The sequence below is a fragment of the Phoca vitulina genome, unplaced genomic scaffold (assembly GCF_004348235.1).
Source record: "Phoca vitulina isolate PV1807 unplaced genomic scaffold, GSC_HSeal_1.0 scaffold52, whole genome shotgun sequence".
In the NCBI taxonomy this organism is placed as follows: Eukaryota; Metazoa; Chordata; class Mammalia; order Carnivora; family Phocidae; genus Phoca; species Phoca vitulina.
This window is the reverse complement of record NW_022589755.1, coordinates 2,648,769-2,672,403: the sequence shown is the minus strand read 5'-3', so window position 1 is coordinate 2,672,403 and position 23,635 is coordinate 2,648,769. Positions and strand designations below refer to the sequence as shown.

General features: G+C 58.9%; 2 protein-coding genes across 6 annotated transcripts; both read left to right on the top strand.

Annotated features, from left to right (window-relative positions):
• Positions 1–13,113: 13,113 nt before the first annotated feature.
• Positions 13,114–20,182, top strand: ZNF628 (zinc finger protein 628). 2 transcript variants are annotated; one of them, XM_032388746.1, is made up of 2 exons: positions 13,114–13,301; positions 16,932–20,182. In XM_032388746.1, exon 2 carries the CDS (start codon positions 16,937–16,939, stop codon positions 20,078–20,080), a length of 3,144 nt encoding a protein of 1,047 aa, XP_032244637.1. In that variant the 5' UTR covers positions 13,114–13,301; positions 16,932–16,936; the 3' UTR covers positions 20,081–20,182. The 2 variants fall into 2 exon arrangements, with proteins under 2 accessions (XP_032244637.1, XP_032244638.1); XM_032388747.1 differs by lacking the exon at positions 13,114–13,301 and adding an exon at positions 13,411–14,122.
• A 442-nt stretch (positions 20,183–20,624) lies between these two features.
• Positions 20,625–23,429, top strand: NAT14 (N-acetyltransferase 14 (putative)). 4 transcript variants are annotated; one of them, XM_032388240.1, is made up of 3 exons: positions 20,625–20,713; positions 21,418–21,534; positions 22,302–23,429. In XM_032388240.1, the coding sequence occupies exons 2-3, from the start codon at positions 21,463–21,465 to the stop codon at positions 22,848–22,850; spliced, it is 621 nt and encodes a 206-aa protein (XP_032244131.1). In that variant the 5' UTR covers positions 20,625–20,713; positions 21,418–21,462; the 3' UTR covers positions 22,851–23,429. The 4 variants fall into 4 exon arrangements, with proteins under 4 accessions (XP_032244131.1, XP_032244133.1, XP_032244132.1 ...); XM_032388242.1 differs by lacking the exon at positions 20,625–20,713 and adding an exon at positions 20,734–21,020; XM_032388241.1 differs by lacking the exon at positions 20,625–20,713 and adding an exon at positions 20,734–21,029.
• The last annotated feature ends 206 nt before the right edge of the window (positions 23,430–23,635 follow it).

The window sequence follows — 23,635 nt, the reverse complement described above, 5'->3', positions numbered from 1 at the left end:
CAGTTCAGCACAATGCACATTTTCGACATTTAGATTTGTTATGGCCACATCCCAACGTATAAAAGTAAAAAACGTCTGAAGGAAAGGGTGCCTTGAGAAGTGTCTTCCACACAAGGTGCACTATGGGCTAGGGGTACATGTGTAACAGTGATGCCCTGTGGATTCTACTCCCTGCTGATCCCTTGAATCTGCCCACCTCTGCATCCCCACCAATCCTTGGTTGAAGTCCCCGGCATTTCCCGTCTGGATGACCACAACAGCCATCACACCGGCCCCTCCCCTAGCGTTCCTACCCCTCAAGAACTATGTGGATGGATCTCACAAACTATGATGGGCTCAGTTACGTCCCCCTAAAATTCATATGTTGGAGGTTTAACCCTCAGTACCTTAGAACATGATTGTATTTGGAGACAGGGCCTTTAAAGAGGTAGTTAAGGCCGCCTGGGTGGCTCAGTTGGTTAAGCGACTGCCTTCGGCTCAGGTCATGATCCTGGAGTCCCTGGATCGAGTCCCGCATCAGGCTCCCTGCTCGGCAGGGAGTCTGTTTCTCCCTCTGACCCTCCCCCCTCTCTCTCGTTCTCTCTCTCTCAAATAAATAAAAATAAAAAAATCTTTAAAAAAAAAAAATAAAGAGGTAGTTAAGTTAAGATGACATGGTGAGGGTGGCCTCTAATCCAATCAGAGGAGATTGGGACCCGTGGAGGGAAGACACAGGCCATCTACAAGCCAAGGAGAGAGGCCTCGCCCTGCCAGCACCTGATCTGGGACTGGGGCCTCCAGAAGCGTGAGAAAGTAAATTTCTGTTGTTTCAGCCACCCAGTCTGTGGTGTTTGATTATGGCAGTGGTAGGAGATCAGTGCACAAACATAATGTTGAGCAAAAGCAGCAAGACTCACAATTCGTACCTGCATGACTCCATCTGAAGCTCAAAAAGCAGGCTAACCTGACGACAGTAAGAGAGATCAGGATGGCAGCTTATGGGAAGGAGACACCATGGGCGCCTCCAGGGGCAAGAAGGGCCCTGTTCCTGGACCTGAGTGCTGCTTACACTAGTAGGTTCTCTTTGGGAAAATTCGTCAAGCTCTACGCCAATACTATGTGCATTTCTTGTAGTTGTTAAATTTCCAGAAAAGGTTTTATTTAAACAGTTAGCTGATATTGTATGGTTCTGTTTATATGAAATGTCCAGAATAAGCAGGTCCCTGGAGACAGAAAGCGGACTGGTGGCTGTCAGTGCTGGGGGAGGGGGGATGGGGAGTAGGGGATCTCCTCTGGGGGTGATGAAAATGTTCTGGAACCCGATAGAGGTAACTGGTTGCAAAACATTATGAATATACGAAACACCAATGAAGTGTACACTTTAAAACACTCGAAATGGTGAATTTTATGTTATGTCTATTTTACCACAAGAAAATAGGCTCATAAATAAATTAGTGAGAGCTGTTACTCTGGAACTGCCTTTGACGCCAAAGAGAATAGTTACACTCTGAGTCCCCAGGAAAAATGTTCAGAAATGGGAGGTCAGGTTAAATGGCAGAGAATGGGGGTGGGAAGAGAGAGAGGGGGAGTTGACTTGAACAAACTCCGTATAAATGACATTTAGGGCTGAAGAGTCATGACATTTGTGATTTGCTTGAACTATTTTAAGAAGATAGATGAAGGAAATAGGATAAAATGTTATGGGCAGTAAAGTCTAAGTGATGGTACATGAGTGATCTTTAGGCCAGTGGTTCTCTAACTTGAGAGCACAATGGAACACCTGGAGGGCTTGTGGCAATACAGGTCCTTGGGCCCCTGAGCTTTGGGTTCTGCAGGCCTGGGGTGGCATTCAAGAATCTGCGTCTCTAGCACATCCCCACACCGTGCGGAGGTGCTGATGCTGTGGGTCTGGGCACCATTTTTTGAGAACTGCTGTGTCAGACAGCTAGCTGTCTTGACTTTTCTGTAGATTGGAAATTCTTCACAATAAAAAGTCAAAAATCCATATACATGGGTGGGAGGGGGCTCCTGAGGGAGCAGGGCCTGAGGGGACCTGAGGGAGGAGGAGGACGTGGGTGGGAAGGTGCCGAGGATAGTTTGCCTCTGACCTGGATTTTCTCAGGGAATATGCTCCAGAGCTGCCTGGGCTGCCCATGAGGCAACTCGTGGGAAGCCTGGGTCTCCGGGGAGCATGTGACAGAGCCAGGCATGGGGGTGGGAATGTCTGGGATGCTACAGGAGAGGAATTGGCCCTGGGGGAGCAGGGGGGCTGAGTGGGGGAGGATAGACGGGCAACGTGGGAGGTAAGGGGCTGGCATTAGCCCAGGGTCCAGACTGGAGGCGGGCAGGGAACCCAGATGGGGGCTGGAGATGGGGGAGGGGTCCTGAACTGATTGATGAAGGGGCTGAAGAGGAGTGAGAAGGCTAGCTCTGGGACACAGGGCTGGACCCTGTTTGAAGAGATGTGTGTTTTCCTCTTCAATAATGGGTGTGTAGGATGGTGGCGGTGAACACTGTGGCCAGGGCTGGGCATCCTGGTAGAAGGTGGCTTGTAGTGCGGAGGCAGGAGTTAGGCTGGACCAGGCTCCTATTTACTCAGATTTGGTTCCAAGACCTCTTGGAGCAAGATTCTGGGCTGGCTGCGAGGAACAACCTACTTTGAGAAAAGCAGGTCCTGGGGCACCTGGGTGGCTCAGTTGGTTGGGCGTCTGCCTTTGGCTCAGGTCATGATCCCAGGGTCCTGGGATCGAGCCCCGCATCGGGCTCCCTGCTCCACGGGAAGCCTGCTTCTCCCTCTCCCACTCCCCCTGCTTGTGTTCCCTCTCTTGCTGTGTCTCTCTCTGTCAAATAAATAAGTCTTTAAAAAAAAGAGAGAGAAAAGCAGGTCCTTGGGCAAGTCACTTTACCTCTCTGTGCCTCAGTTTCCTCATCTGAAAAATGAGGATTATAATAGCATCTACCTCTTAGGGTTATTATGGGGGATTAATGAGTTCATATTCATTGTGAATGAGTATTATAAGTTTATACTAAAGTGCTTAGAACAAGCGCCACCATCATCACCATCATCACCATCAGCATCACAATCATCACCACTGTCATCACCACCATCACCATCATCACCATCATCACTACAACCATCGTCATCATCATCACCATCATCATCACCACCATCATCATCGTCATCACCATCACCACCGTCATTACCATCATCATCACCACCATCATAATCGTCATCACCATCACCACCATCATCATCACCTTCACCATCATCATCACATCATCACCATCATCACCATCACCATCATCACCACCATCATAATCGTCATCACCATCACCACCATCATCATCACCTTCACCATCATCATCACATCTTCACCATCATCACCATCACCACCATCATCAACATCATCACCATCATCATCACCACTGTCATCATCACCTTCACCATCATTATCACATCATCACCATCACCACCATCATCAACCATCATCACCATCATCATCACCACCATCATCATCGTCATCACCATCATCATCACCGTCATCACCATCATCACCTTCACCATCATCGTCATCACCATCATCATCACCTTCACCTCATCATCATCACCATCACCACCATCATCACATCATCACCACCATCATCACCACCATCATCACCACCATCATCACCACCATCATCATCATCATCACCATCATCATCACCACTATCATAATCGTCATCACCATCATCATCATCACCATCATCACTACCATCATCACATCATCACCACCATCACCATCATCATCACCACCATCACCATCACCATCATCACCACCATCACCAACATCACCATCACCATCACCACCATCATCACATCATCACCACCGTCATCACCATCATCATCATCACATCATCACCATCATCATCACCACTGTCATCATCGTCATCACCATCATCATCACCACCATCATCACCACCATCACTACCATCATCACCATCATCATCACCACCATCACCATCACCACCATCATCACCATCATCACATCGTTGTCATCCTCAAGTCCCTGAGAGGCTGTATCCAGGCAGGACAGCAAAGTAGTACAGAGCATGGGCTCTGGACTCAGAGTGCGTGGGTTGTATCCATTCTTTAGCTGTGTAGCTTGGATAAGTCATCGAATCTCTCTGAGCCTCCTCGTCTCTAATGTAGGGACACAGACAACCTACTGTGCAGGTTTATTGGGAGCATTAGGTGACATATCGTATGTCTAACCCTTAGTATGGTGTGCCTGGCACACGGCAAGGGCTCAAAAACTGGTTACTGTCACAGAGTGAGGGGAGAGCACAGGGCAAGGCGGGGCAGGGCTGGGTGAGGTGTGAGTACAGACCTGAAGGAGCTCAGGGCCCCATCTACATTCCCAGAGACAGGGAAGGGCATTGTCCCACAAAGGGAACAGGATGTGCAAAAACCCAGAGGCTGAATGATATAGTGCTAAATGGGGAGCTCCTGTTTCTTCAGAACCTAATTCCCTCCCCCTTTCACTGTGCCCCAGCCATACTGGTTCTCAAGCATTCCAAGGATGTTCCTGCCTCAGGGCCTTTGCACTTGCTGTCCCTTGCCTGGAATGCTCTTCTCTCAGACATCCATATCTTGTTCCCTGGCTTCAGTCAGGTCTTGGCTCAATTGTCACCTTCTCTGTAAAGCCTTCCCTGACACCTAAAATGCCAGTCCTCCCCCAGCACGCACTCCATGGCACTTATCACCTCATAGCATGCCATATAATTTTTTTAAATTGAGGTAAAATTCACATAACTTAAAATGAGCCACTTTAAAGTGTGCAATTCAGTGGCATTTAGTACATTCACAATGTACAACTTCCACCTCTAATTTGTTCTGGAGCTTTCCGTCACCCCAGAAAGCAGCCCCGAGCCAGTGACAATCACTCGCCATCCCACTTCCTCTGGTACCGCTCCCCTGCTTTCTGGCTCTGCCTGTTCTGGACGTTTCACAGAAATGGCATCATGCGATGTGTGGCCTTCTGTGTCTGGCTTCTTTCACTCAGCATCGTGTTCTCAAGGTCCATCCACATATCACTTACTTTATCTAGCTGTCCCTGATCAGCCGCCTTGCCTCTGGAACACAGACTCTATGAAGGCAGGGGGTTCTGTCTACTTGCACAGATGGATCTCGGGGGCCCGGTACACAGTTAATGCTCAATAAATGCATCTTGAGTGTTGACTGCATTCTGGGGTCCCCTTCTCTCTGTTCTGTCTGGGCCTGGGCTCCCCCGCTCTGAGCTGTCTGGCCCCTCCCCTCGTCCACCCCCACTCACCTGCAGATCTGGTTGTGCAGAAACCTCCTGTGGTTGGGTCTCCTTTTGGGGGGCCGGGTCCGCCGAGGGTGCAGGGCACGCAGCATGTGGGTGGCCGCCCCACTCACAAAGGCACACAGTTCCCGCGGGCTGGGCTCAGAGACTGCAGAGGCTGTAGGGGCCCCGGGGTGCATGGCTGGGGTGACAGGGTAGCTTCTCCACAATAGTCCTGCTGATCAGAAAGCTGCTCCTAAATCTGAGGCGAGAGGAGCAACCAGGGCCAGGAGCTCAGGGCTGGGGAGGCAGACAGCAGACGGGAGAGGAGAGGGCCTTTGGGAGGGGCAGGCCGACTCTGGAGGGGAGGCAAGGCTCTGGTTGGAGGAAGCAGGGCCCAGGGAATTAGGACAAGTCCTCCCGCCTATGCCCCATCCTTACCTCTTGGAGGCTGGATGCAGAGCTTTGAGGAACCCGTGGGTGGGGTCTGATATAGGAAGGCAAGGGGGGAGCTTTATGTGCGCCCCCCCAGGGGCCCAATTAGCACATAGTTGGACCTAGGATATGGGACAGGGCAGCATGGTGGGGGGCAGAGAAAAGCACCTGGAGATAGCCAATTATGGGGACAAAGGCCTCATTAGGGAGGCGAGGCCAGGGCCTGAGTCAACCGCATCGATTAGCGTTGAGGACCCTTAATTGGAGTTGAGGGGAGGGGGTGGTGGGAGGCTTGGGTGCAGGCTGGGAGGGAGGGGGACACGGCTCCCTGGGATCCCTGGGAGCTCCAGCTGCGGGGCAGACACCTGACATCTGCCCACCCACCGGCAGACGTATCCCCCGTGCCTCCCTCGGCTCCGGGCCCAGCATCCTGGGGAAACAGGCTCAGAGAGGGGGCTCGCCTATGCCCAAGGCCTCTAGCCAGCATGAAGGGTTGGCTTCTGTGTGAGGGGGTTGAGCCCCAAACCCTGCATTTCCGCCAGAGCAGTGAGAGACCAACGGAGGGGGCGGGGGGACAGGCGCTGGCTGGCCTGGTTGCCTAGGTGGGTGACAGAAGGGACTGTTTCTGGCACAGCCTGGCTGTGGCCGTGGGAGGGGAAGAGAAAACACGGGTGTGGTTTCCCTGAAGGCATTGTACTGAGGGGCTGGGGGGCCCCTTGGTATTTGGGGGAGGCTGGGACGTGGCGGGTGAGGAGGCTGGCTCCTGGGGGGTGGGAGTGGGGTCCTCTTGTTCCTGGGAGGGCATTGGTCAAAGTGGGGGACCCTCGCCTGGGCTGGCGCGGGAGAGGCGTCTCCGTGTTTGCTCTGGGGGGACTGCATTAAAGGTTTGCGTTGGGGGTGTGTGTGTGTCCTAGGGGTACGCACTAACACAAACCTTAAAACCATGTACATTTATTCTCTTGCAGTTCTGGGGGTCAGAAGTTCAAGATGGGTCTTCTGAGCTGAAGGCGAGGTGTCCCTTCTGGAGGCTCCAGGGGAGAATCCGTCCCCTAAGCCTTCTCCAGCTTCCAGAGCTGCCGTGACTTCTCCAAGCTCACGCTGCAAGTAAGTGGCCAAGCTGGGATTTGAACTCGAGTCAGCATAGGCCCGACACCATGCCCTTGTGGGCAGGGTCAGCACAGGGGCAGCAGCCCAAGTACGGTAGTAGAGGCCGGGCCCAGGGCTCGGGATGGGGGCCACCAGGCCAGCCGCGGCAGACACCAAGCGACCGTCTTGGGCGCCTCCAGGGGTCTCCAGCCCCCTCACTGAGCTGCACTTTGCCCCTTGGCCCCTCCTGGTTTTTCGGCCCCTCCCTGGATGTCTCCTGTCCTCCCCTCCTCACTGTCTCCAACCACAGCGCTCGCCATGGCTGTTTCTCAGCTTCTCTGGCCGTCTCTGTCTCTGCAGTGTCTCTCAGAGTCTGTGTCTGTCTGTTGGCCTGGGCAAGGCGTGCGTGTGTGTGTGTTCACGTGTGTGCACATCCTGGGCGTGCATGTGATGTTGTGGGACAGCCTGGAAGTCTTCCTGTCCTGTGACTTTCAGGCCCAGAGGGGAATGTGCAGGGTCCCTTGGCAAGGGGCCGTGGGGGAGGGGACCCTCTGGAGGTCAGGGTTCAGGCTCAAGGACAGCCACTGCATGGCCGGGGCATGACCTTTGCTAGCCCGGCTCCAGGAGCAGGCCCGAATCCAACACCAGGAGCCAAGGGCAGCATCTGCTAGCGAGCTCTGTCCCTCGGCCAGGGGAGTCTGGAACACAGCTAGGGCCGCCAGCCCTCCTGACTCGGGCCTGGGGATGCTCCACCAGGGGGCGCCCACATCCCGGGCAGTGCTGGGAGGCTGTGCGCCCCGGCGGCACCCTCACCTTTGGGCCCCTCTCCTCCTGTCTGGTCATGGATAAGCGTCACCCACAGCTGGGGGCTGGCTTCCTCTGAGATTTGTTGAGGACCTGCCCCTCCTGGTATTAGAAGGTCCTCACAGGCTCCCTTCCCCCATCCCAACCCTCGTCATGGGGGGGTGGGGGGGGAAGTTTATTTATTTAATAAACATTGATTGAGCACCAACAGTAGACTGAGGATGTGGCAGTGATCAAGACAAGCCCAGTGTGTCCCTGGAGGAGTCTGGGAGGGAGACACCCACAAACAAGAAAAGACCAGTCCAGGATGATGGAGGTTGGATGGGGGAGGGGTGCTGCTTCAGATGGAGAAGCCGTCTCTGAGGTGACAATTGTCCTGCAGCCTGAGTGGAAGACAGGGCAGCCAGGAGCTTCCCAGGCAGAGGGAACGATAGGAAGAGGTAAAGTCAGAGACGTGGACAGGGGCCGAACCCTTAGGGCTTTGTAGGCCAGGTAGGAGTTGGGCTATGAAGGCAAGAGTGACGAGGAGCTATGCAGGGTTTGAGGCAGAGGTAGTGCCTAGACCTCAGGGCCCTGCCCCAGACCTCCTTTGCTGGCCTCGCTGCACCTGGAATGTGGAGACCTCACTCCTGAATCCCTCTCTAATATGGGGAGGGGGGAAATGAGGTGTCAGGATCAGGCCAGGAGCCCAGACAAAACTTGTCCTTCCCTGCCTCCATCCTGCTCATCTGCAATCTCTCTACCTAGTCCCAGAGGGACTTTGTTTCCCTTAAAATTTATTGTGAAAATTTACAGGTGGCAGGTTCCTGGTGTTCCCAGCCAGGAACTCAGAGGCCAACCCGCTCATATTTGTTTCACACCATGGTATGGGCTAAGTTGTGTCTCCCCAAACTCGTCCGTTGGAGTCCTAACCCCTGTACCTCAAAATGTGACTGTATTCAGAAATAAGGTCTTTAAAGGGGTAATTAAGTTAAAATCAAGTCATATATCTGTGCCCAAACCAATATGCCTGGTGTCCTTATAAGAAGAGGAAATTTGGACACGGACAGATACAGGGAAGGCCATGTGAAGACATAGGGAGAAGACAAGCTATGGAGACAGGCCTCAGAAGAAACCAACCCTGCCAACACCTTGATCTTGGACTTCTAGTCTCAAATATAAGAAAATAAATTTCTGTTGTTTAAACCACCCAGCCTGTGGGGCCTTGTTAGGGCAGCCCCAGCAAACTAACACAAGAAGTGTATTAGTTATCTATGTTGTGTCACAAATAACCACAAATACCATGGCTTAAAATAATATACTGTAATTTTCTCACAGTTGCCATGGGTCAGGAGTCCAGGCACTTGATCAGGGCCTCACGAGGCTGCGATCATGGTGTAGGCTGGGGCTGCCGTCTCATCTGAGGTTGGGTCCTCTTCCAGGCTCACGTGGAAGAATCCATTTCCTTTCATCTGTAGAACTCATGGAATTGGGCGGCTTCAGGGCCAGCAGGAGAATCACTGACATTTCACATCTCTGACCTCTAGACCCAGCTTCAAAGACCTTGCCTGATTATATCAGGCCCACCTAGTACAATCTTTCTGTATTAGGGTTCTTCGGGGAAACAGAACCAATAGGATCTATATCTGTGTCTATTCTATCTATCTACCTATATATATAGAGAGAGAAAGAGCGATGTTATATATCTTACATTTTATACATAAAGAGCTCTACTGTAAGATACTGCCTCGTGGAATTAGGGAGGAAGTGCCATGATCTGCCATCTGCAGGTTGGAGGCCAAGAAAGCCAGTGGTGTAGTTCCAAGGCCTAAGAACCAGAGAGCCAATGGTGTGGATTCCAGTCTGGGTCCAAAGCCCTGAGAACCAGGAGCCCCGAGGGCAGGCAAAGATCAACACTGCAGCTCAGTCAGGTAGAGAGGGAATCGACCTTCCTGCACCTTCCTGCAGCTTTTTGTTCTAGCCAGGCCCTCCGCGGATTGGGTGATGGCCAGTCGCCTCCCCTCCACGGTGGGGAGGGCCCTTGGCTTTACTCGGTCTACTGATGCAGACGCTTATCTCTTCCAGAAACACCTTCACAGACACGCCCAGAAACTGAGTTTAACCAGATACCTGGGCTTCCTGTGGCTCAGTCAGGTGGACACATAAAATCAACCATTACATTTCTTTTTGATTAACGTCAACTGACGGGGAGCCTTGACTGCACGTGCCCAAATCCCTTCACCTTCGCCATATCACATAACCTGTCACAGGAGGGATGTCCGTCATACCCACTGGCCACGAGAAGAAAAGGCACGTGGTGTACGAGGGCGTGGGTCATTGGGGGTCGTCATGGGAAGTGGAGGGCACTCCTGGGGAGGGCATTTGCCGCGGATCTGTCCCTGGTCCACATTTTTGTACTTAAAACCGAGGGATGTGTTTCCCCCGTACAGGAGGGACCGTGTGACCCAGTGTGACCAGCCGGGGAGTCTCCTCTGGCTCCTGTGCGCTGGGCTGTGACCACGCATGTGGGGACCTGCTAGATAGGCCTAGGGTGGGGATGGTCTCTGGGGCTGGAGACGCTCCTGGTTAAATCACTTCCGGGTTACAGGAATCACTTCCTGGTTCAGTATGTTACATCACTTCCTGGTTCTGTGCTTGGCCAAGAGACTTCAGAGGGCCTCTACTTAGCCCCCGGTCAAGTGGGGATAACACTCCTTCTCTGGGACAGGCCCATGCGGGCAGGGCCGGCTGGGCACCCCATGGGAGACCCAAGAAATGTCAAAAAGGACCATCCTTAGTCTGTGGGAGGTGTAGGCCAGCCCCCTGGGCTCCTGCCCACCCCCCACCTTGCTTAAAGTGCATCTCTGCTCTCTTTCTTGTACTCAGGTGAAAAAGGTTATTTATTCTTACCTCTGGCCCTGGGAGTCCTGTCTTTGGTCCAGATACCTCCTGCTGTGTGTAGGGGGAGACAGGTGCTCCAGGGACACCTCTCACCCCAGCCCCTAATCCTCGCCTCTCTAGTGAACACAAGTGGTGCCATCACGAAGGCAACGGGCTGAGTGGCCCAGACCAGAACCGAATGTCCGCACAGCCTGAATTCACACGCCCCCTCCTTCCAGAGGGAAGGGATGTGGACTGGAGGGCTTGAGCATGTGGGGGCACCGTGAGTGAGACCTGAGCCCCCTCCCCACCCTGTGATCCCAAAGAGGGCAGACCCAGACTCTGGTCCTGGCTGGGCCACCTTGGAGCTGGACTGTTCCAGAAACCCAGGACACATTCCCCACCACCCACAGTGTGGCTGGCAGGGTTGGGAGGGGGGAGTGTGAGGAAGAGGGAAAGGTCCAGGCTCCCCAGTTCCTCCCAGGGTCTCTTCTCCTTTGACTACCAGTGAGAGTGGGGCTGCCTTTCTCTGGAATCAGGAGGTGGGGTGGGTGCAGACCCTTGCCAACCCTTTTTTGGCTGACAGCTTTGGGATGGGGGTAACAGAGAGGGACAGCCCCACATGCACACGGGGCCTTTGGGGCAGGAGTAACAGCCTAGATCCCTAGGAAGGGTCAGGTAGGTCTTGGCTACCTTCAAAGGCTGCAGTCCCCACTCCCAGCTCTGTCCTCCGGGATAAATGGTTCATCTGGCTGGCAAGGTGGGGGACAAGGACTTGGAGGGTCTGGGGCTGGATAAGATGCCTGATCTAGTTGAGGGGGTTAGTCTCCCCCAAAAGCACCTGGGGCAGGGTGTTGTTGGCCAGAAACAAGAATGCCAGGGGCCTGTAGCGGTGTTTGCTAGGCTGTTTGCTCGTCTGTATGAGGGCCCCATGATGTCCCTTGTAGAGGATTCTACACGAGGTGTCCAGCTACTACTATTTGGAAAAAGCCAGTTAAATCTGCACAGCCAGTTCCTTGAGGCCAGTGAGTTCAAAGCCTTTCTTTTCTGGCTCCAGAGTAGGGGATGGCTGACAAGGGCAGGTGCTGGGACTTGGCCTCTCTCACCTCCCTCATTATACCTCCTGACTGGCAGGTAGATGGGGGCTGGCTGGGGCTCTGTTGGCACGGAGAGCTCCTTTCACTATTGCAGGGGCCCCAGTGGCCTGAGATGAAGCAGGTGGGCCTAGGTTCTCCCTGCAGCCAGCTGGGCCATACATTCCACATCCACACCTTGACCCAGTGTGGAATCCTCCCTCCATCTGGGAGCAACTTCAGGGGGTGGGGTCCGGTGTGTTGGGGAGCTCTAGCAGCGGGTGGGGACCAACCCCTTGGGGCAGGGCCTCCTAACTCTACCCTGATGGCTGCAACTGTCTCCTTCCCCTCTTTATTCCTCAACAGCTCAGAGCTCTGCTCATGTGTCCCTGCCAGTCCCTGGGCAGCTTCCTTTCTGGCAGGGGAGGTAAAAGTTGAAGTGAAAGGGATGTTTGGGCTGAGCTGGAATCCTAGGATTCCCATGCACGAATTCACTGGACACTGCAAAAACGATCCTGCAGGGCAGGGACAAAAAGACAGGTCCACATCAGCTCAGATCACACCTGAGTTTGGGCCTGCCTGGGGGCCTTGGGAAACTGCCTGGGAGGCTCATTCAACGAAGAGTACCGCTTGCTTCTGATCAGGCCCCTTGCTGGTTGTTGCGGACACTTGGGTGCCCTGTGTCATGAACCATGGCTGAGTGCTGCTGAGCATGTAATGGGAGCCCACCTAGCATCGCAGGCTTTCCCACAGGAGTTGAGGAGCTGTGGGGTAGGAGCAGAAGGGCCTTTTGGTCTGATAAACAGCCCTCAGGCTGAGGGGGACTGCCTCGGAGCAGTGGTTCTCAACGAGGGGACATGTGGGGAGAGAAGGTGGAGGCCAGGCACAGGGAGGCTGCTGGCCCCCCTACAAGGCACCGATGGCCCTCACGACAAAGAACGATCTGGCCCAGACGTTACTAGTGCCATGGCTGAGAAACCGTGTTGGATGCCCTTCATCAGCCAGTACGGCTCAGAGGCTGAAGCCGTTCTGGGCTGAGGTGGAAGGGGGCCAGGGGATCCGGGACAGCTCAGTGGTTCCCTAAGCCCCCAGGCCACGAAGGAGAAGGCATAGCGGGGCCCAGGTTCCTGCACAACCACAACGCGGGCACGCAGCAGACGCCCGGGAACCGCGAGCGCGTGGGGCCTCTGGGGGGCAGGAAGCTTCGCGGGCCTCAGTTTCCCCGACGGGGAAATTACAGACCAGGGCCTGGGCGTGGGGCCCAGGCCAGGAAGGCCCACACCCCTGGTTGGCTAGGCCGTTCGGAGACCGCGCTGCTGCAGAGGGATTCTATGACAGAGAGGGAGAATCGATAGTCGAAAGGGGGAACAAGCCACCCACCCCAGGTCCAGGGCCGGCCCTCCCCGGCCTTGGGCTGACTTCCGCTACCGCCAAAACGACCAGGCAGCCGGGGGTCGGGGAAGAACTACAACTCCCACGATGCCGTGCGCCGCTTACGCCGGGGAACGAGCGACCGCCGCAGGCCAACGGGAGGGGCGGGGCGGGGCCTCGGCGCACGTGGCGTCGTGACGCGCCAACGGGGACGTCGGGGTTTGTGTGCGCGAGAGGCGACCGATAAAGGTTGGGTGCCTCGCGCCGGGGGCTGTTGGGAGGGAGCGCGCCCCCGCCCCCCTCCCAGGCCCCCAGTCCTGTCCCGCCGCTGCCGGGGCCCCGTCTTCCCGTCGGCCCCCGTGGGAAGGCCCTAGGTCTCCCCCGCTCATTCCCCCGGTCGGGGCCGCAGGTGAGAGACCGGAGGGGTGGGGGTGGGGGGAGGGACCGGAGGGCGGAGACGTTGGGGAAACGGCGAGCGTGAAACCGGAAGGGATGCCTTAAAGGGGAGGGCGCTACTTCACCGCCGACTTTTGTCCGCTAGGCCGGCTCCGCCCTTTTAAAGGGCAAGGGGCTGCTTTTGGAGGGGCGGGTGAGGTTCTGCAGTTCCCCTTAGCTTCCCGCTTTTTATTCTCTAAGGATGCGTTATCTTGTGAAAGGTCACCGACAGTGTCCCAGACATCGAAGGAATAGCTTCTGAGTCCTGGTGGCTTCCCAGCCTACACTAGCTTAGCTCAACAAAGGTGGACATGGGTGTGCGGTGGGAGTAGCCTCTTAAAGGGGAAGTCGGGCCTGATGGAAGGGTGTGGTCCGGCCTTTCGAAGGGGGTGCTCTTCATTGGGCAAGATGGGCCCGGCTCTTGCAGGGGGCGGACGCCTCTTGTTTACGGCATGCTCGGTCTTCCGAAAGGCACGGGCAGCTTCTCTTAAAAGGACTTGCTTACATTTTAAAGAGGATGCTCATCTTATTAAAGGGAATCTTTATAGCCTGTCCAAAGGGGATGCCCGGCCTTTTTTCATTCAGAATATGTTTTCTCAGTGCTCGCTCTATGCCGGACTTTGTTTTAGGCGCTGGAGCGCGACAGTGATTAAGATGCCACCACATTTAGTGGGTAGAGGGCTAGGGATGCTGCTAAACACCCCACAGTGCTCGGGACAGGCCCCTCGGCGCTAGTCAGCCCCACATCTCAACAGTGCTGAGGTTGGGAAACCCTGATCGGAAGCAGGTTAGGAGGTGAGAAGTACTATAGAGAACGGGGAGTGTTGGAAGGGGTTGCAAATTGAGGTCTGGTGCAGGGAGTGTCTCCCCGAGGTGACATGTCAGCAAGCACCCTGTCAGGAAGGGGGGGGAGGTCCCTGGCAGGGGCCTGTGTGAGGCTCCAGGTGGTGACTGGATGGTGTGAGAGTCAGAGAGGCTAGCGGGAGGTCAGGGAGGGGAGGAGGCCATGGCATGGGAAGTCTGTAGGCTCCTGTAAGAGATTTGTCTTCTCTGAAATGGGAGCAGTAGAGGGCAAGTTCCCCGCAGCCTCTGTGTTGGGCGCATCCTCGGGGTAGGAGGAGTAGGGGTGGAAACATGGAGATCTGTTTTAGGAGGCTGTTGCAGCTGCCCAGGAGGAAGGCCCTGGACAAAGGTGGCAATGGGGGACTCAGGAGAGAAGTGGCCAGATTCCGGATATGTTCCTGCTGAGACAGGAGAACCCGCTGCTGGATTGGGCATAGGTGGTGAGAGAAAGAGGCGACGCCTGAGGAAAGACCGAGCGGTTTTCAGGGATGGAGACTGTGGGTGAAGAAGGGAGCGAGCAGGAGTGAAAAAAACCCCACCAAGTTAGATTTGGGGCATGATAAATTTGAGTTGTCTGTTAAGCGTCCATATGGCGTACTGTAGCAGGGGGTTAGAGTTCAAAGGAGAGGGTGTCAAATAGAGATACATTTTGGAGTCATCCCACTTATAGACTGAGATCCTGAGAATGAGTGGGGGTTCCCTGGGAGAGAGTGTGGATGAGGAAGAGGACCAAGGGTCGGCAGAGCCCTGGGCTCTCCTAAATTCACAAGTCAGGGAGATGAAAAGGAACCAGTGCCCCAAGGTGAGGAGAGTGGCTTAAGGAGGGAGGGACCCTTGGGGATTGAGCAGAGACCATGCAATTTAGTACCAGGGAGGCCAGGAGTAGAGTCAGGGGGAGGAGGATCTGAGTGATGGGGTTTGGGATGGGAAAAAGCATGTATTTTTCTTTTTTTAATTTGAGAGAGAGAGAGAGAGGGTGACTCCCTGCTGAGCAGAGAGCCCGATGCGGGGCTTGATCCCAGGACCCCTGAGATCATGACCAGAGCTGAAGGCAGACGCTTCACCAACTGAGCCACCCAGGTGCCCCAGGAAAAAGCATGTATTGACAGCACTTTGAGTTGCTTTGCTGCAAAGGGGGTGGAGAGACATAAGGCCATAGCTGGCGGGGGTGGGGTGGGGTGAAAGGTTTTGCTGTTTGTTTTTTCTAAAGATGGGAGATGCAGCTTGTGGGTACACTGAAATAGTCCAGGAGGTAAGGAGAAGTTGTAGGTGGGAAGTCAGAGTCCATGGGCCGAGGCAGGCAAGGGGGAGGGGTAGCATAGGAATTCTCAGCCTCAGCACTACTGGTGCTTTGGACTGGATCATTCTGTGCTGTGGAGGCTTGTCCTGTGCACTGTAGAGTGTCGAGCAGCATCCCTGGTCTCCCCTCACTAGATGCCAGGAGCACTAGCCCCTCCAGTTGACAACTGGACAGTCCCACAATTGCCAGATGTCCCCTGGGATGTGAGAGTCGATTGCTCTCGTTGAGAATCACTGCTACAGTAGTTAGAACATGGGAAGGTTCTCTTCTGATTGCTTTTCTGTTCTCAGTGACAAGATCAGTGGCAAGGTCACCTGCTAAGAGGAGGAGGGGAAAGGAGAGAGGTTTGAGGGGAACAGAAATATGTCCAGTACCACCTGTTGAGTGGGTGTGTGTGTGCAGTGTGAGCAGTGCAGGGAACTTGGAGATGCATGGGCGTGAGTGCAAAGGGAGACTGAAGCCAAGGGCGCCTGGCTGGCTCAGTCGGTAGAGCGCGTGACTCTTGATCACGGAGTTGGGAGTTCAAGCCCCACATTGGGTGTGGACATTACTTAAAAAATAAAATCTTGGGGTGCCTGGGTGGCTCAGTCGGTTGAGCAGCCGACTCTTGGTTTCAGCTCAGGTCGTGATATCAGGGTCATGAGACGGAGCCCCGCATCAGGCTCCATGCTCAGCGCGGAATCTGCTTGAGAGTCTCTCTCCCTCTCCCTCTGCCCCTCCTGCTTGTGCTCTCTCTCTCAAATAAATAAATATATCTTTAAAAAATTAAAATAAAATCTTAAAATTAAAAATTAAAAAAAAAAAAAAGGGGAGACTGCAGCCAGGCAGAAAGTGAGGATGTGGATGGGGTGGAGGGTGCAGTGCCCTTATGGGTCTGGTGGAGGTTAGGGATCTTTGATTAATACGCAAGAGGGAGTAGGCAAGCAGGATTGGGGGGCGGGGTGGAGAGTGGAATGCACACAGGGCTTTAGTTATAGCGGCAGTGGGAGCCGGTGTTGAGGCAGGATGGAAGATGAGGCTTTAGAGGGAGAAGGGTCAAGGATCAGAAGCCAGGGTGCTAGAGAGACCCCCGGCCTTCTTCAAGGACGGCGCCTATCTGTAGAGGGAAGGAGCTTAGTCCTAAGGGAAGTGCTTGGCCTCCTAAAGACCACGCACAGCCTTCTCAGACTTGTCTAGCCTCCTGGAGGGGATGGGCAGTATCCTATGGCTGGTGAGCACTCGTCCCAGTTTGCCAGAACTTTGTTTCAGCACCTAAATAAAGCCTTGCATTGGGGCAGACCTGGACCACTGGGGGCCCTGATCCTAAGGGAGTGAGTCTATCCCGTGGGCGGGGGGTGGGGGGCTGGGGAGGTACCCTCTGCATCTTCAAGGGCAAAGGTGTATGTCCAGGCTGAGAAGGTGGGGTGTTTGGGTGGAGGTGGGTGAGCTCCTGCCTTCCCCTGACCCGGAATCCCCCGCCAGGTGTGATGGTCGGCTCCCACGCAGACATGGCGCCGGCCTCTACCAGCGAGGGGCCCGGGGAGAAGCCCGGCCCCGCAGCCCCCGCCCCGACGGCCCAGTATGAGTGCGGGGAGTGCGGCAAGTCGTTCCGCTGGTCGTCCCGGCTCCTGCACCACCAGCGCACGCACACGGGCGAGCGGCCCTACAAGTGCCCCGACTGCCCCAAGGCCTTCAAGGGCTCGTCCGCCCTGCTCTACCACCAGCGCGGCCACACGGGCGAGCGGCCCTACCAGTGCCCCGACTGCCCCAAGGCCTTCAAGCGCTCGTCGCTGCTGCAGATCCACCGCAGCGTGCACACGGGCCTGCGGGCCTTCACGTGCGGCCAGTGCGGCCTGGCCTTCAAGTGGTCCTCGCACTACCAGTACCACCTGCGGCAGCACACGGGCGAGCGGCCGTACCCGTGCCCCGACTGCCCCAAGGCCTTCAAGAACTCGTCCAGCCTGCGGCGCCACCGCCACGTGCACACGGGCGAGCGGCCGTACGCGTGCGGCGTGTGCGGCAAGAGCTTCACGCAGAGCACCAACCTGCGGCAGCACCAGCGCGTGCACACGGGCGAGCGGCCCTTCCGCTGCGCGCTCTGCCCCAAGACCTTCACGCACTCGTCCAACCTGCTGCTGCACCAGCGCACGCACGGCCCCGCCGCCGCCGCCGCCCCCGCCCCGCCGCCGCGCGAGCCCAGCGCCAAGGTGCTGGTGTCGGACGCCTACCTGCACGCGCCCGCGCCCGCGCCGCCGCCGCCGCCCGCGCCCCCGCCCGTAGTGCCCGAGCTCTTCCTGGCCGCGGCCGAGACCACGGTGGAGCTGGTGTACCGCTGCGAGGGCTGCGAGCTGGGCTTCGGCAGCGAGGAGCTGCTCCTGGAGCACCAGCCCTGCCCCGGGCCCGAGGCAGCCACCCCGCCCCAGGACGCGCACGCCACCGCGGCGCCCAAGGCGGACCCCGCCCCGCCGCCGCCCCAGTCCCCGCCGGCCCCGCCGCCGCCGCAGCCCCCGCCCGCCGCCGCCGCCGCCCCGGGCTTCGCCTGCCTGCCGTGCGGGAAGTCCTTCCGGACGGTGGCCGGCCTCTCTCGCCACCAGCACAACCACGGCGCGGCCGGCGGGCAGGCGTTCCGCTGTGGCAGCTGCGACGGCGCCTTCCCGCAGCTGGCCAGCCTCCTGGCGCACCAGCAGTGCCACGTGGAAGAGGCGGCTGCGGGGCGCCCGCCCCCCCAGGCGGAGGCCGCCGAGGTCACCTGTCCCCAGGAGCCCCTGGCCCCCGCAGCCCCCGCCCCGCCCGCGCCCGCGCCGGCTTGTGCCGAGCGGCCCTACAAGTGCGCCGAGTGCGGCAAGGCCTTCAAGGGCTCCTCGGGGCTGCGCTACCACCTGCGGGACCACACGGGCGAGCGGCCCTACCAGTGCGGCGAGTGCGGCAAGGCCTTCAAGCGCTCGTCGCTGCTGGCCATCCACCAGCGCGTGCACACGGGCCTGCGGGCCTTCACGTGCGGCCAGTGCGGCCTCACCTTCAAGTGGTCCTCGCACTACCAGTACCACCTGCGGCTGCACTCGGGCGAGCGGCCGTACGCGTGCGGGGAGTGCGGCAAGGCCTTCCGGAACACGTCGTGCCTGCGGCGCCACCGCCACGTGCACACGGGCGAGCGGCCCCACGCGTGCGGCGTGTGCGGCAAGAGCTTCGCGCAGACCTCCAACCTGCGGCAGCACCAGCGCGTGCACACGGGCGAGCGGCCCTTCCGCTGCCCGCTCTGCCCCAAGACCTTCACGCACTCGTCCAACCTGCTGCTGCACCAGCGCACGCACTCGGCCGAGCGCCCCTTCGCCTGCCCCGTCTGCGGCCGCAGCTTTGTCATGGCGGCCTACCTGCAGCGGCACCTGAGGACGCACGCCCCCCCCCCCGCGGCCGCCGGCCCCGCGGCCCCCCCCCCCGCCGCCGCCGCCGCCGCCGCCGGCTCCCAGCCCCCTGCCCCGCTGGCTGCCGCCCCGGCCCCATCCGCCACCCAGGACGTCCACGTTCTCCCGCACCTCCAGGCCACGCTCTCCCTCGAGGTGGCAGGGGGCCCGGCCCCGGCCCCGCCCCCGGGCCAGGCAGCCCCCAACTCCCAGACTTTTCTCCTGGTGCAGACCGCCCAGGGCCTCCAGCTTATCCCCAGCAGCGTCCAACCCCCTACGCCCCCGCCCCCACCGGCTCCCCCCAAGCTCATCCTGCTACCCTCCTCCGGTACTGGTGCTGGGAGCAGCCGCGGAAGGCAGGGCCCACGGGCAGCAGGGAAATCGGGTCAGGGGCCTGGAGTAGTATGGCTGCCAGGTCCTGGGGGACTGGGGGTTCAGGGAGGGGGCAACGCAGGGGCCAGCGGGGGAGGGCAGAGCCTCATCGTTCTACAGAATGTAGGGGGTGGGGAGGCAGGGGCACAGGAAGTGGGTGGGGTCCAGCTCCAGCCCCTCCGGCCAGCCCCCGAAGTGACCACGGTCCAGCTCCAGCCGGCCCAGGAGGTGACCACGGTCCAGCTCCAGCCGGCTCAGGAAGTGACCACCGTCCAGCTCCAGCCTGTGGCAGGCCAGCTGTCCAATCCCGGCGGGGGAGCTGTGACCACTGAGGCCCCCAATCTGCTGGTGGTTCAGAGTGGTACAGCCGAGGAGCTGCTGGCCGGTCCCGGCCCGGGGGAGCCAGGTGATGCTGAGGCCAGTACTGGTGTCGTCCAGGATGTGCTCTTTGAGACGCTGCAGACAGACGAGGGGTTGCAGAGCGTCCTGGTGCTGAGCGGGGCAGATGGGGAGCAGACCCAGCTGTGCGTGCAGGAGGTAGAGACCCTCCCCCCCGGGCTGGCCGAGCCGCCTGCCCCGGGCCCACCGGGACAGAAACTGCTCATCATCCGCAGTGCGCCAGCCGCCGAACTGCTCGAGAATAGCAGCGGTGGGGGAGGCGCTGCCACGCTGCAGCTACTGACCCCACCGCCGCCTGGCCAAGCCTCTGCCCCGGTGGGCATCTCCGCGGCCCCCCCCTCCCAGATGGTACAAGTGGTGCCCACTGGCGCTGCACCTGGAGGCATGACCCCGCAGGGGCTGCCCTCCATCCAGATCGTCCAGACTCTGCCCGCAGTCCAGCTGGTGCACACATTTTGAGTAGAACCCCTGGGTTCTCTTCTGCCGACACAGAGACCCGGACTCACTGCTTGGGCTGGGCTGGGGGGTGGGGGGAGGGGAGCTGCAGGCTGGGCTTGCTAATAAAGACCAGAATCTCCTCTCCCGTGTTTTGTTTTCTTGGGGGCGGCTGGGGTGGGGGTGGGGGATGTCATGGCCATAGCCACCGCTTGGGAGCTTGGAGTCTTCTATCTCTTGCTTCCTAGCTCTCAGGTGACTGACTTTGCGGTTTGGGGCCAGCCACTTCTACGTGAGGTTCTGTTTATCCTTAAAAAAGCTTTGCGGGGGTCACTGTAGTGGGGAGGAGCTGGGACCCAGAATCCTGGTTCTGCCACTTGTGCGCTCAGTCACCCCACCACTCCCCTCATCTGAAAAATGGGTGGGTGGGAATCCTTATCCCGAAGGTGCCTGAGAGAGGCCAGGTGGGTTGGGGTGGAGGTTCCTGGGGTCGGGAGTTTGGTAACTAGTGAGCCCAGGATGCGGCCCCTCCCGCGAAGGCCCCCGAGCCAATGAGAACTGATGCGCTCCCATCACCGCCCCCCCCACCGCCTCTCAGCTTGCTTAGCAACCAGGGAAGGTCAGGAAGCGAACGTGCGCTTCTCCCCTGCGGCCCGGGTAAGCACCGATCTGCGCCGACCCGCCGTCCGCATCCCCTCCGGCCCCGCCCCGTCCCGCGTCTGCTCGCGTCTCCTCCCTCCACCCCAACGCTGGCGGGGTCGCTGCTCCTTGCCCCGGTCCCTCCCCGACCCGCGCCGGGAGTCCTGCCACCCGCCCACCCCAGCCAGGACGCTTGGCAACCGTTGCTAAGGCAGGGTGCGGACCCCGCCCCCTCCGTGCGCGGTGCGACGTCACTTCCGCAGGCGACCCCTTCCCGACCCTGCTGCCCCCACACCTGGTGGAAGGATTGAAGCGACCTGCCGAGGTTCCTCCGGTGCCTGCTCCTGCGACGGGGGTCGGGGACGCCTGGGGGGCCGGGAGCGTGGTCCATGCCCTGGCTGTTGGGGGGGAGTTCCGCTGACTCCCCAGGGCAGCCCCGGGGCCTGGGAGGGAACCCCGGGCTGCAGGGTGCTGGCGTCCGCAGGGCTTTTAGGGGGAACTCGCTGAGCACCGCGGCGGGCGGAGCGGGGGGGCGGTGTCCGGGAGACTTGAGGAAGGTCGCGGGGTGGAGGGTGAATTCCGTCCTGCCTGGGACCTCGCTCGGGGGTCCCGAGCGTTCCCGGTGTCCCCATCTGGACCATGCTGCTGCTGGTCCCCATGTCTGGGGCGCTGTGGGGACGAGAGGTGCCCTTCACTGACGCTGGCCTGCTTGTTTTCACCAGGTGCACGCCCGCTGCCTTCGGGGGCGCGGGAGCCTGGGGGCTGCCATGGCCCCCGGCCACCTGTCCGTGCGGGAGATGAGGGAAGACGAGAAACCCCTGGTGCTGGAGATGCTGAAGGTGAGAGCAGGCGGGGCCCCGTCGTGAGCGGCTCCAGCCACCTGCCTGAGCCAGCCCGGCCTCCTGGAACCTGATCTTTTCCTCCTAAGAGGCTTCCTGGCTCGGTCCCTTCTTTTCCTAGTGCCTTCTTCCTACCCCTAGGGTCAGAAAGGTTTTAGGGGCTCCTGGCTGGTTAGTCTTGACGGCGGGGTTGTGAGTTCAGGCCCCACTTTGGATGTAGAGATTACTAAAAATAAAAGTTTGAATAGCTGGAAGGCTGTGAGATGAGCGTGGCACCAGCTCCCTCCCTCCTCTGCAGACTTCAGCCCGCCCCCCTGCGCCAGCCTCCTCCCCAGCGCTCTTCGAGCAGAGCCCTTGGGCCGCAGCCTGGCGCTGGGTCTCCCCCTGCCCCCCAGTGCCACCTCCTGGTGTCCAGAGCATGCGCCTACTCTGAACTGGGCCAGTCCTCTGTCCTGTTGTGGCCTCAGCCTTCCCTGCAGCTCCCCCGAATCGGGTGTGCGGCACAGCTCCTAATTCCCTCACTCGCTCAGGGCCCAGTGTGCTGGACGTTCTGCTTACTGGAGCCTAGAGCAGACGTGGTCCTGTTCCCTGCCTGCTCCTTGGCCGCAGGCCCCATCACACCGCCTTCCCTTCTCCTTTGGGAGCTCCCACCCCTCCGCCCCTGCCTGGGCCCACCCCCTCCCCTCTCCCCGATGTCTGATGGCACGGGGGCCCTAATGTGATGCAAGGCCCAGGCCCCCGGCTCTGACGGCTCCTTCTGCCCACAGGCTGGCGTGAAGGACACGGAGAACCGTGTGGCCCTCCACGCCCTGACACGGCCACCGGCCCTGCTCCTCCTCGCAGCGGCCAGCAGCGGCCTGCGCTTCGTCCTGGCCTCCTTCGCCCTGGCCCTCCTCCTGCCCGTGTTCCTGGCTGTGGCAGCCATGAAGCTGGGCCTGCGGGCCCGATGGGGCTCACTGCCTCCCCCAGGCGGCCTGGGGGGCCCCTGGGTGGCAGTGCGCAGCTCGGGTGATGTGTGTGGGGTCCTGGCCCTGGCCCCAGGCTCCAACGCTGGGGACGGGGCCCGGGTCACCCGCCTCTCTGTCTCTCGATGGCACCGCCGCCGAGGTGTGGGCAGGCGGTTGCTGGCCTTCGCCGAATCCCGGGCACGGGCCTGGGCGGGAGGCATGGGGGAGCCCCGGGCCCGGCTTGTGGTCCCAGTGGCTGTGGCAGCGTGGGGCGTGGCGGGGATGCTGGAGGGGTGTGGCTACCAGGCTGAGGGGAGCTGGGGCTGCATGGGCTACACCCTCGTGAGGGAGTTCAGCAAGGACCTGTGAGTCCGGACCCTGGCGGGAGGGAGAGCACTTAGTGAGCGACTACTGTATGCGGGTTCTCCCTCTGGGAATCCCCAGCCTGCCCGGGGCCCAGAGGCAGGCCTGCAGAGGGCGAGACCCCCCACTGCAGGCTGATGTCTGTAGTGCTTGAACTTTTCACAGGGGTCAACCTGCCCAGCCCCCTGATCCAGATTTTGTCTGCACTGAGAAATCTCCTCGGTCTGTCTGCAAAGGTCGCACCATTGGTGCTCCAGCCCGGGAGAGAGATGTGGGGAGGAGGAGAGGGGGCCCGGCCCCATGGGTTAGGACTTGTGGCTGGGGCACCCCAAATGGGGACAAGGCCCTCTTGGGAATGGGGAGGGGTTTGATGACTGCTTGGAGGGGATGAGCAGAGCCTTTGCAGAGGAGGGTAGTCCGCCCAGAGAGAGGCCCTGGCGAGGACAGGGTGGGCACGGGGCTGCCCACGCCAGGCCCCTCCCCGGAAGGTGAGCCGAGAGGGGCGGCCAGACCCATCTGGTTTTTTACACCCGGTTGTTAATAAAGCCTGAAACTGCTGTGCGGCCGTCTCTCTCTCTCTGATGTCTTTTCCAGTCTGTCCCTGAGCCTCCCTCCCCCTTCTGTCTGGCTTCTCCTTTCCCCGACTTGACGTTAATTGTTGCTGGGGGTGCTGGACGGGGAGAAGGGGAGGCAATGAGCTCACGGCAGCCCCGCTCCCTGCCAGCCCTCTGACTCACGCTCCCCATTACCGAATTTTTTCCGCCTCACAGCTGCCTGGTGCAGAGAGTGGG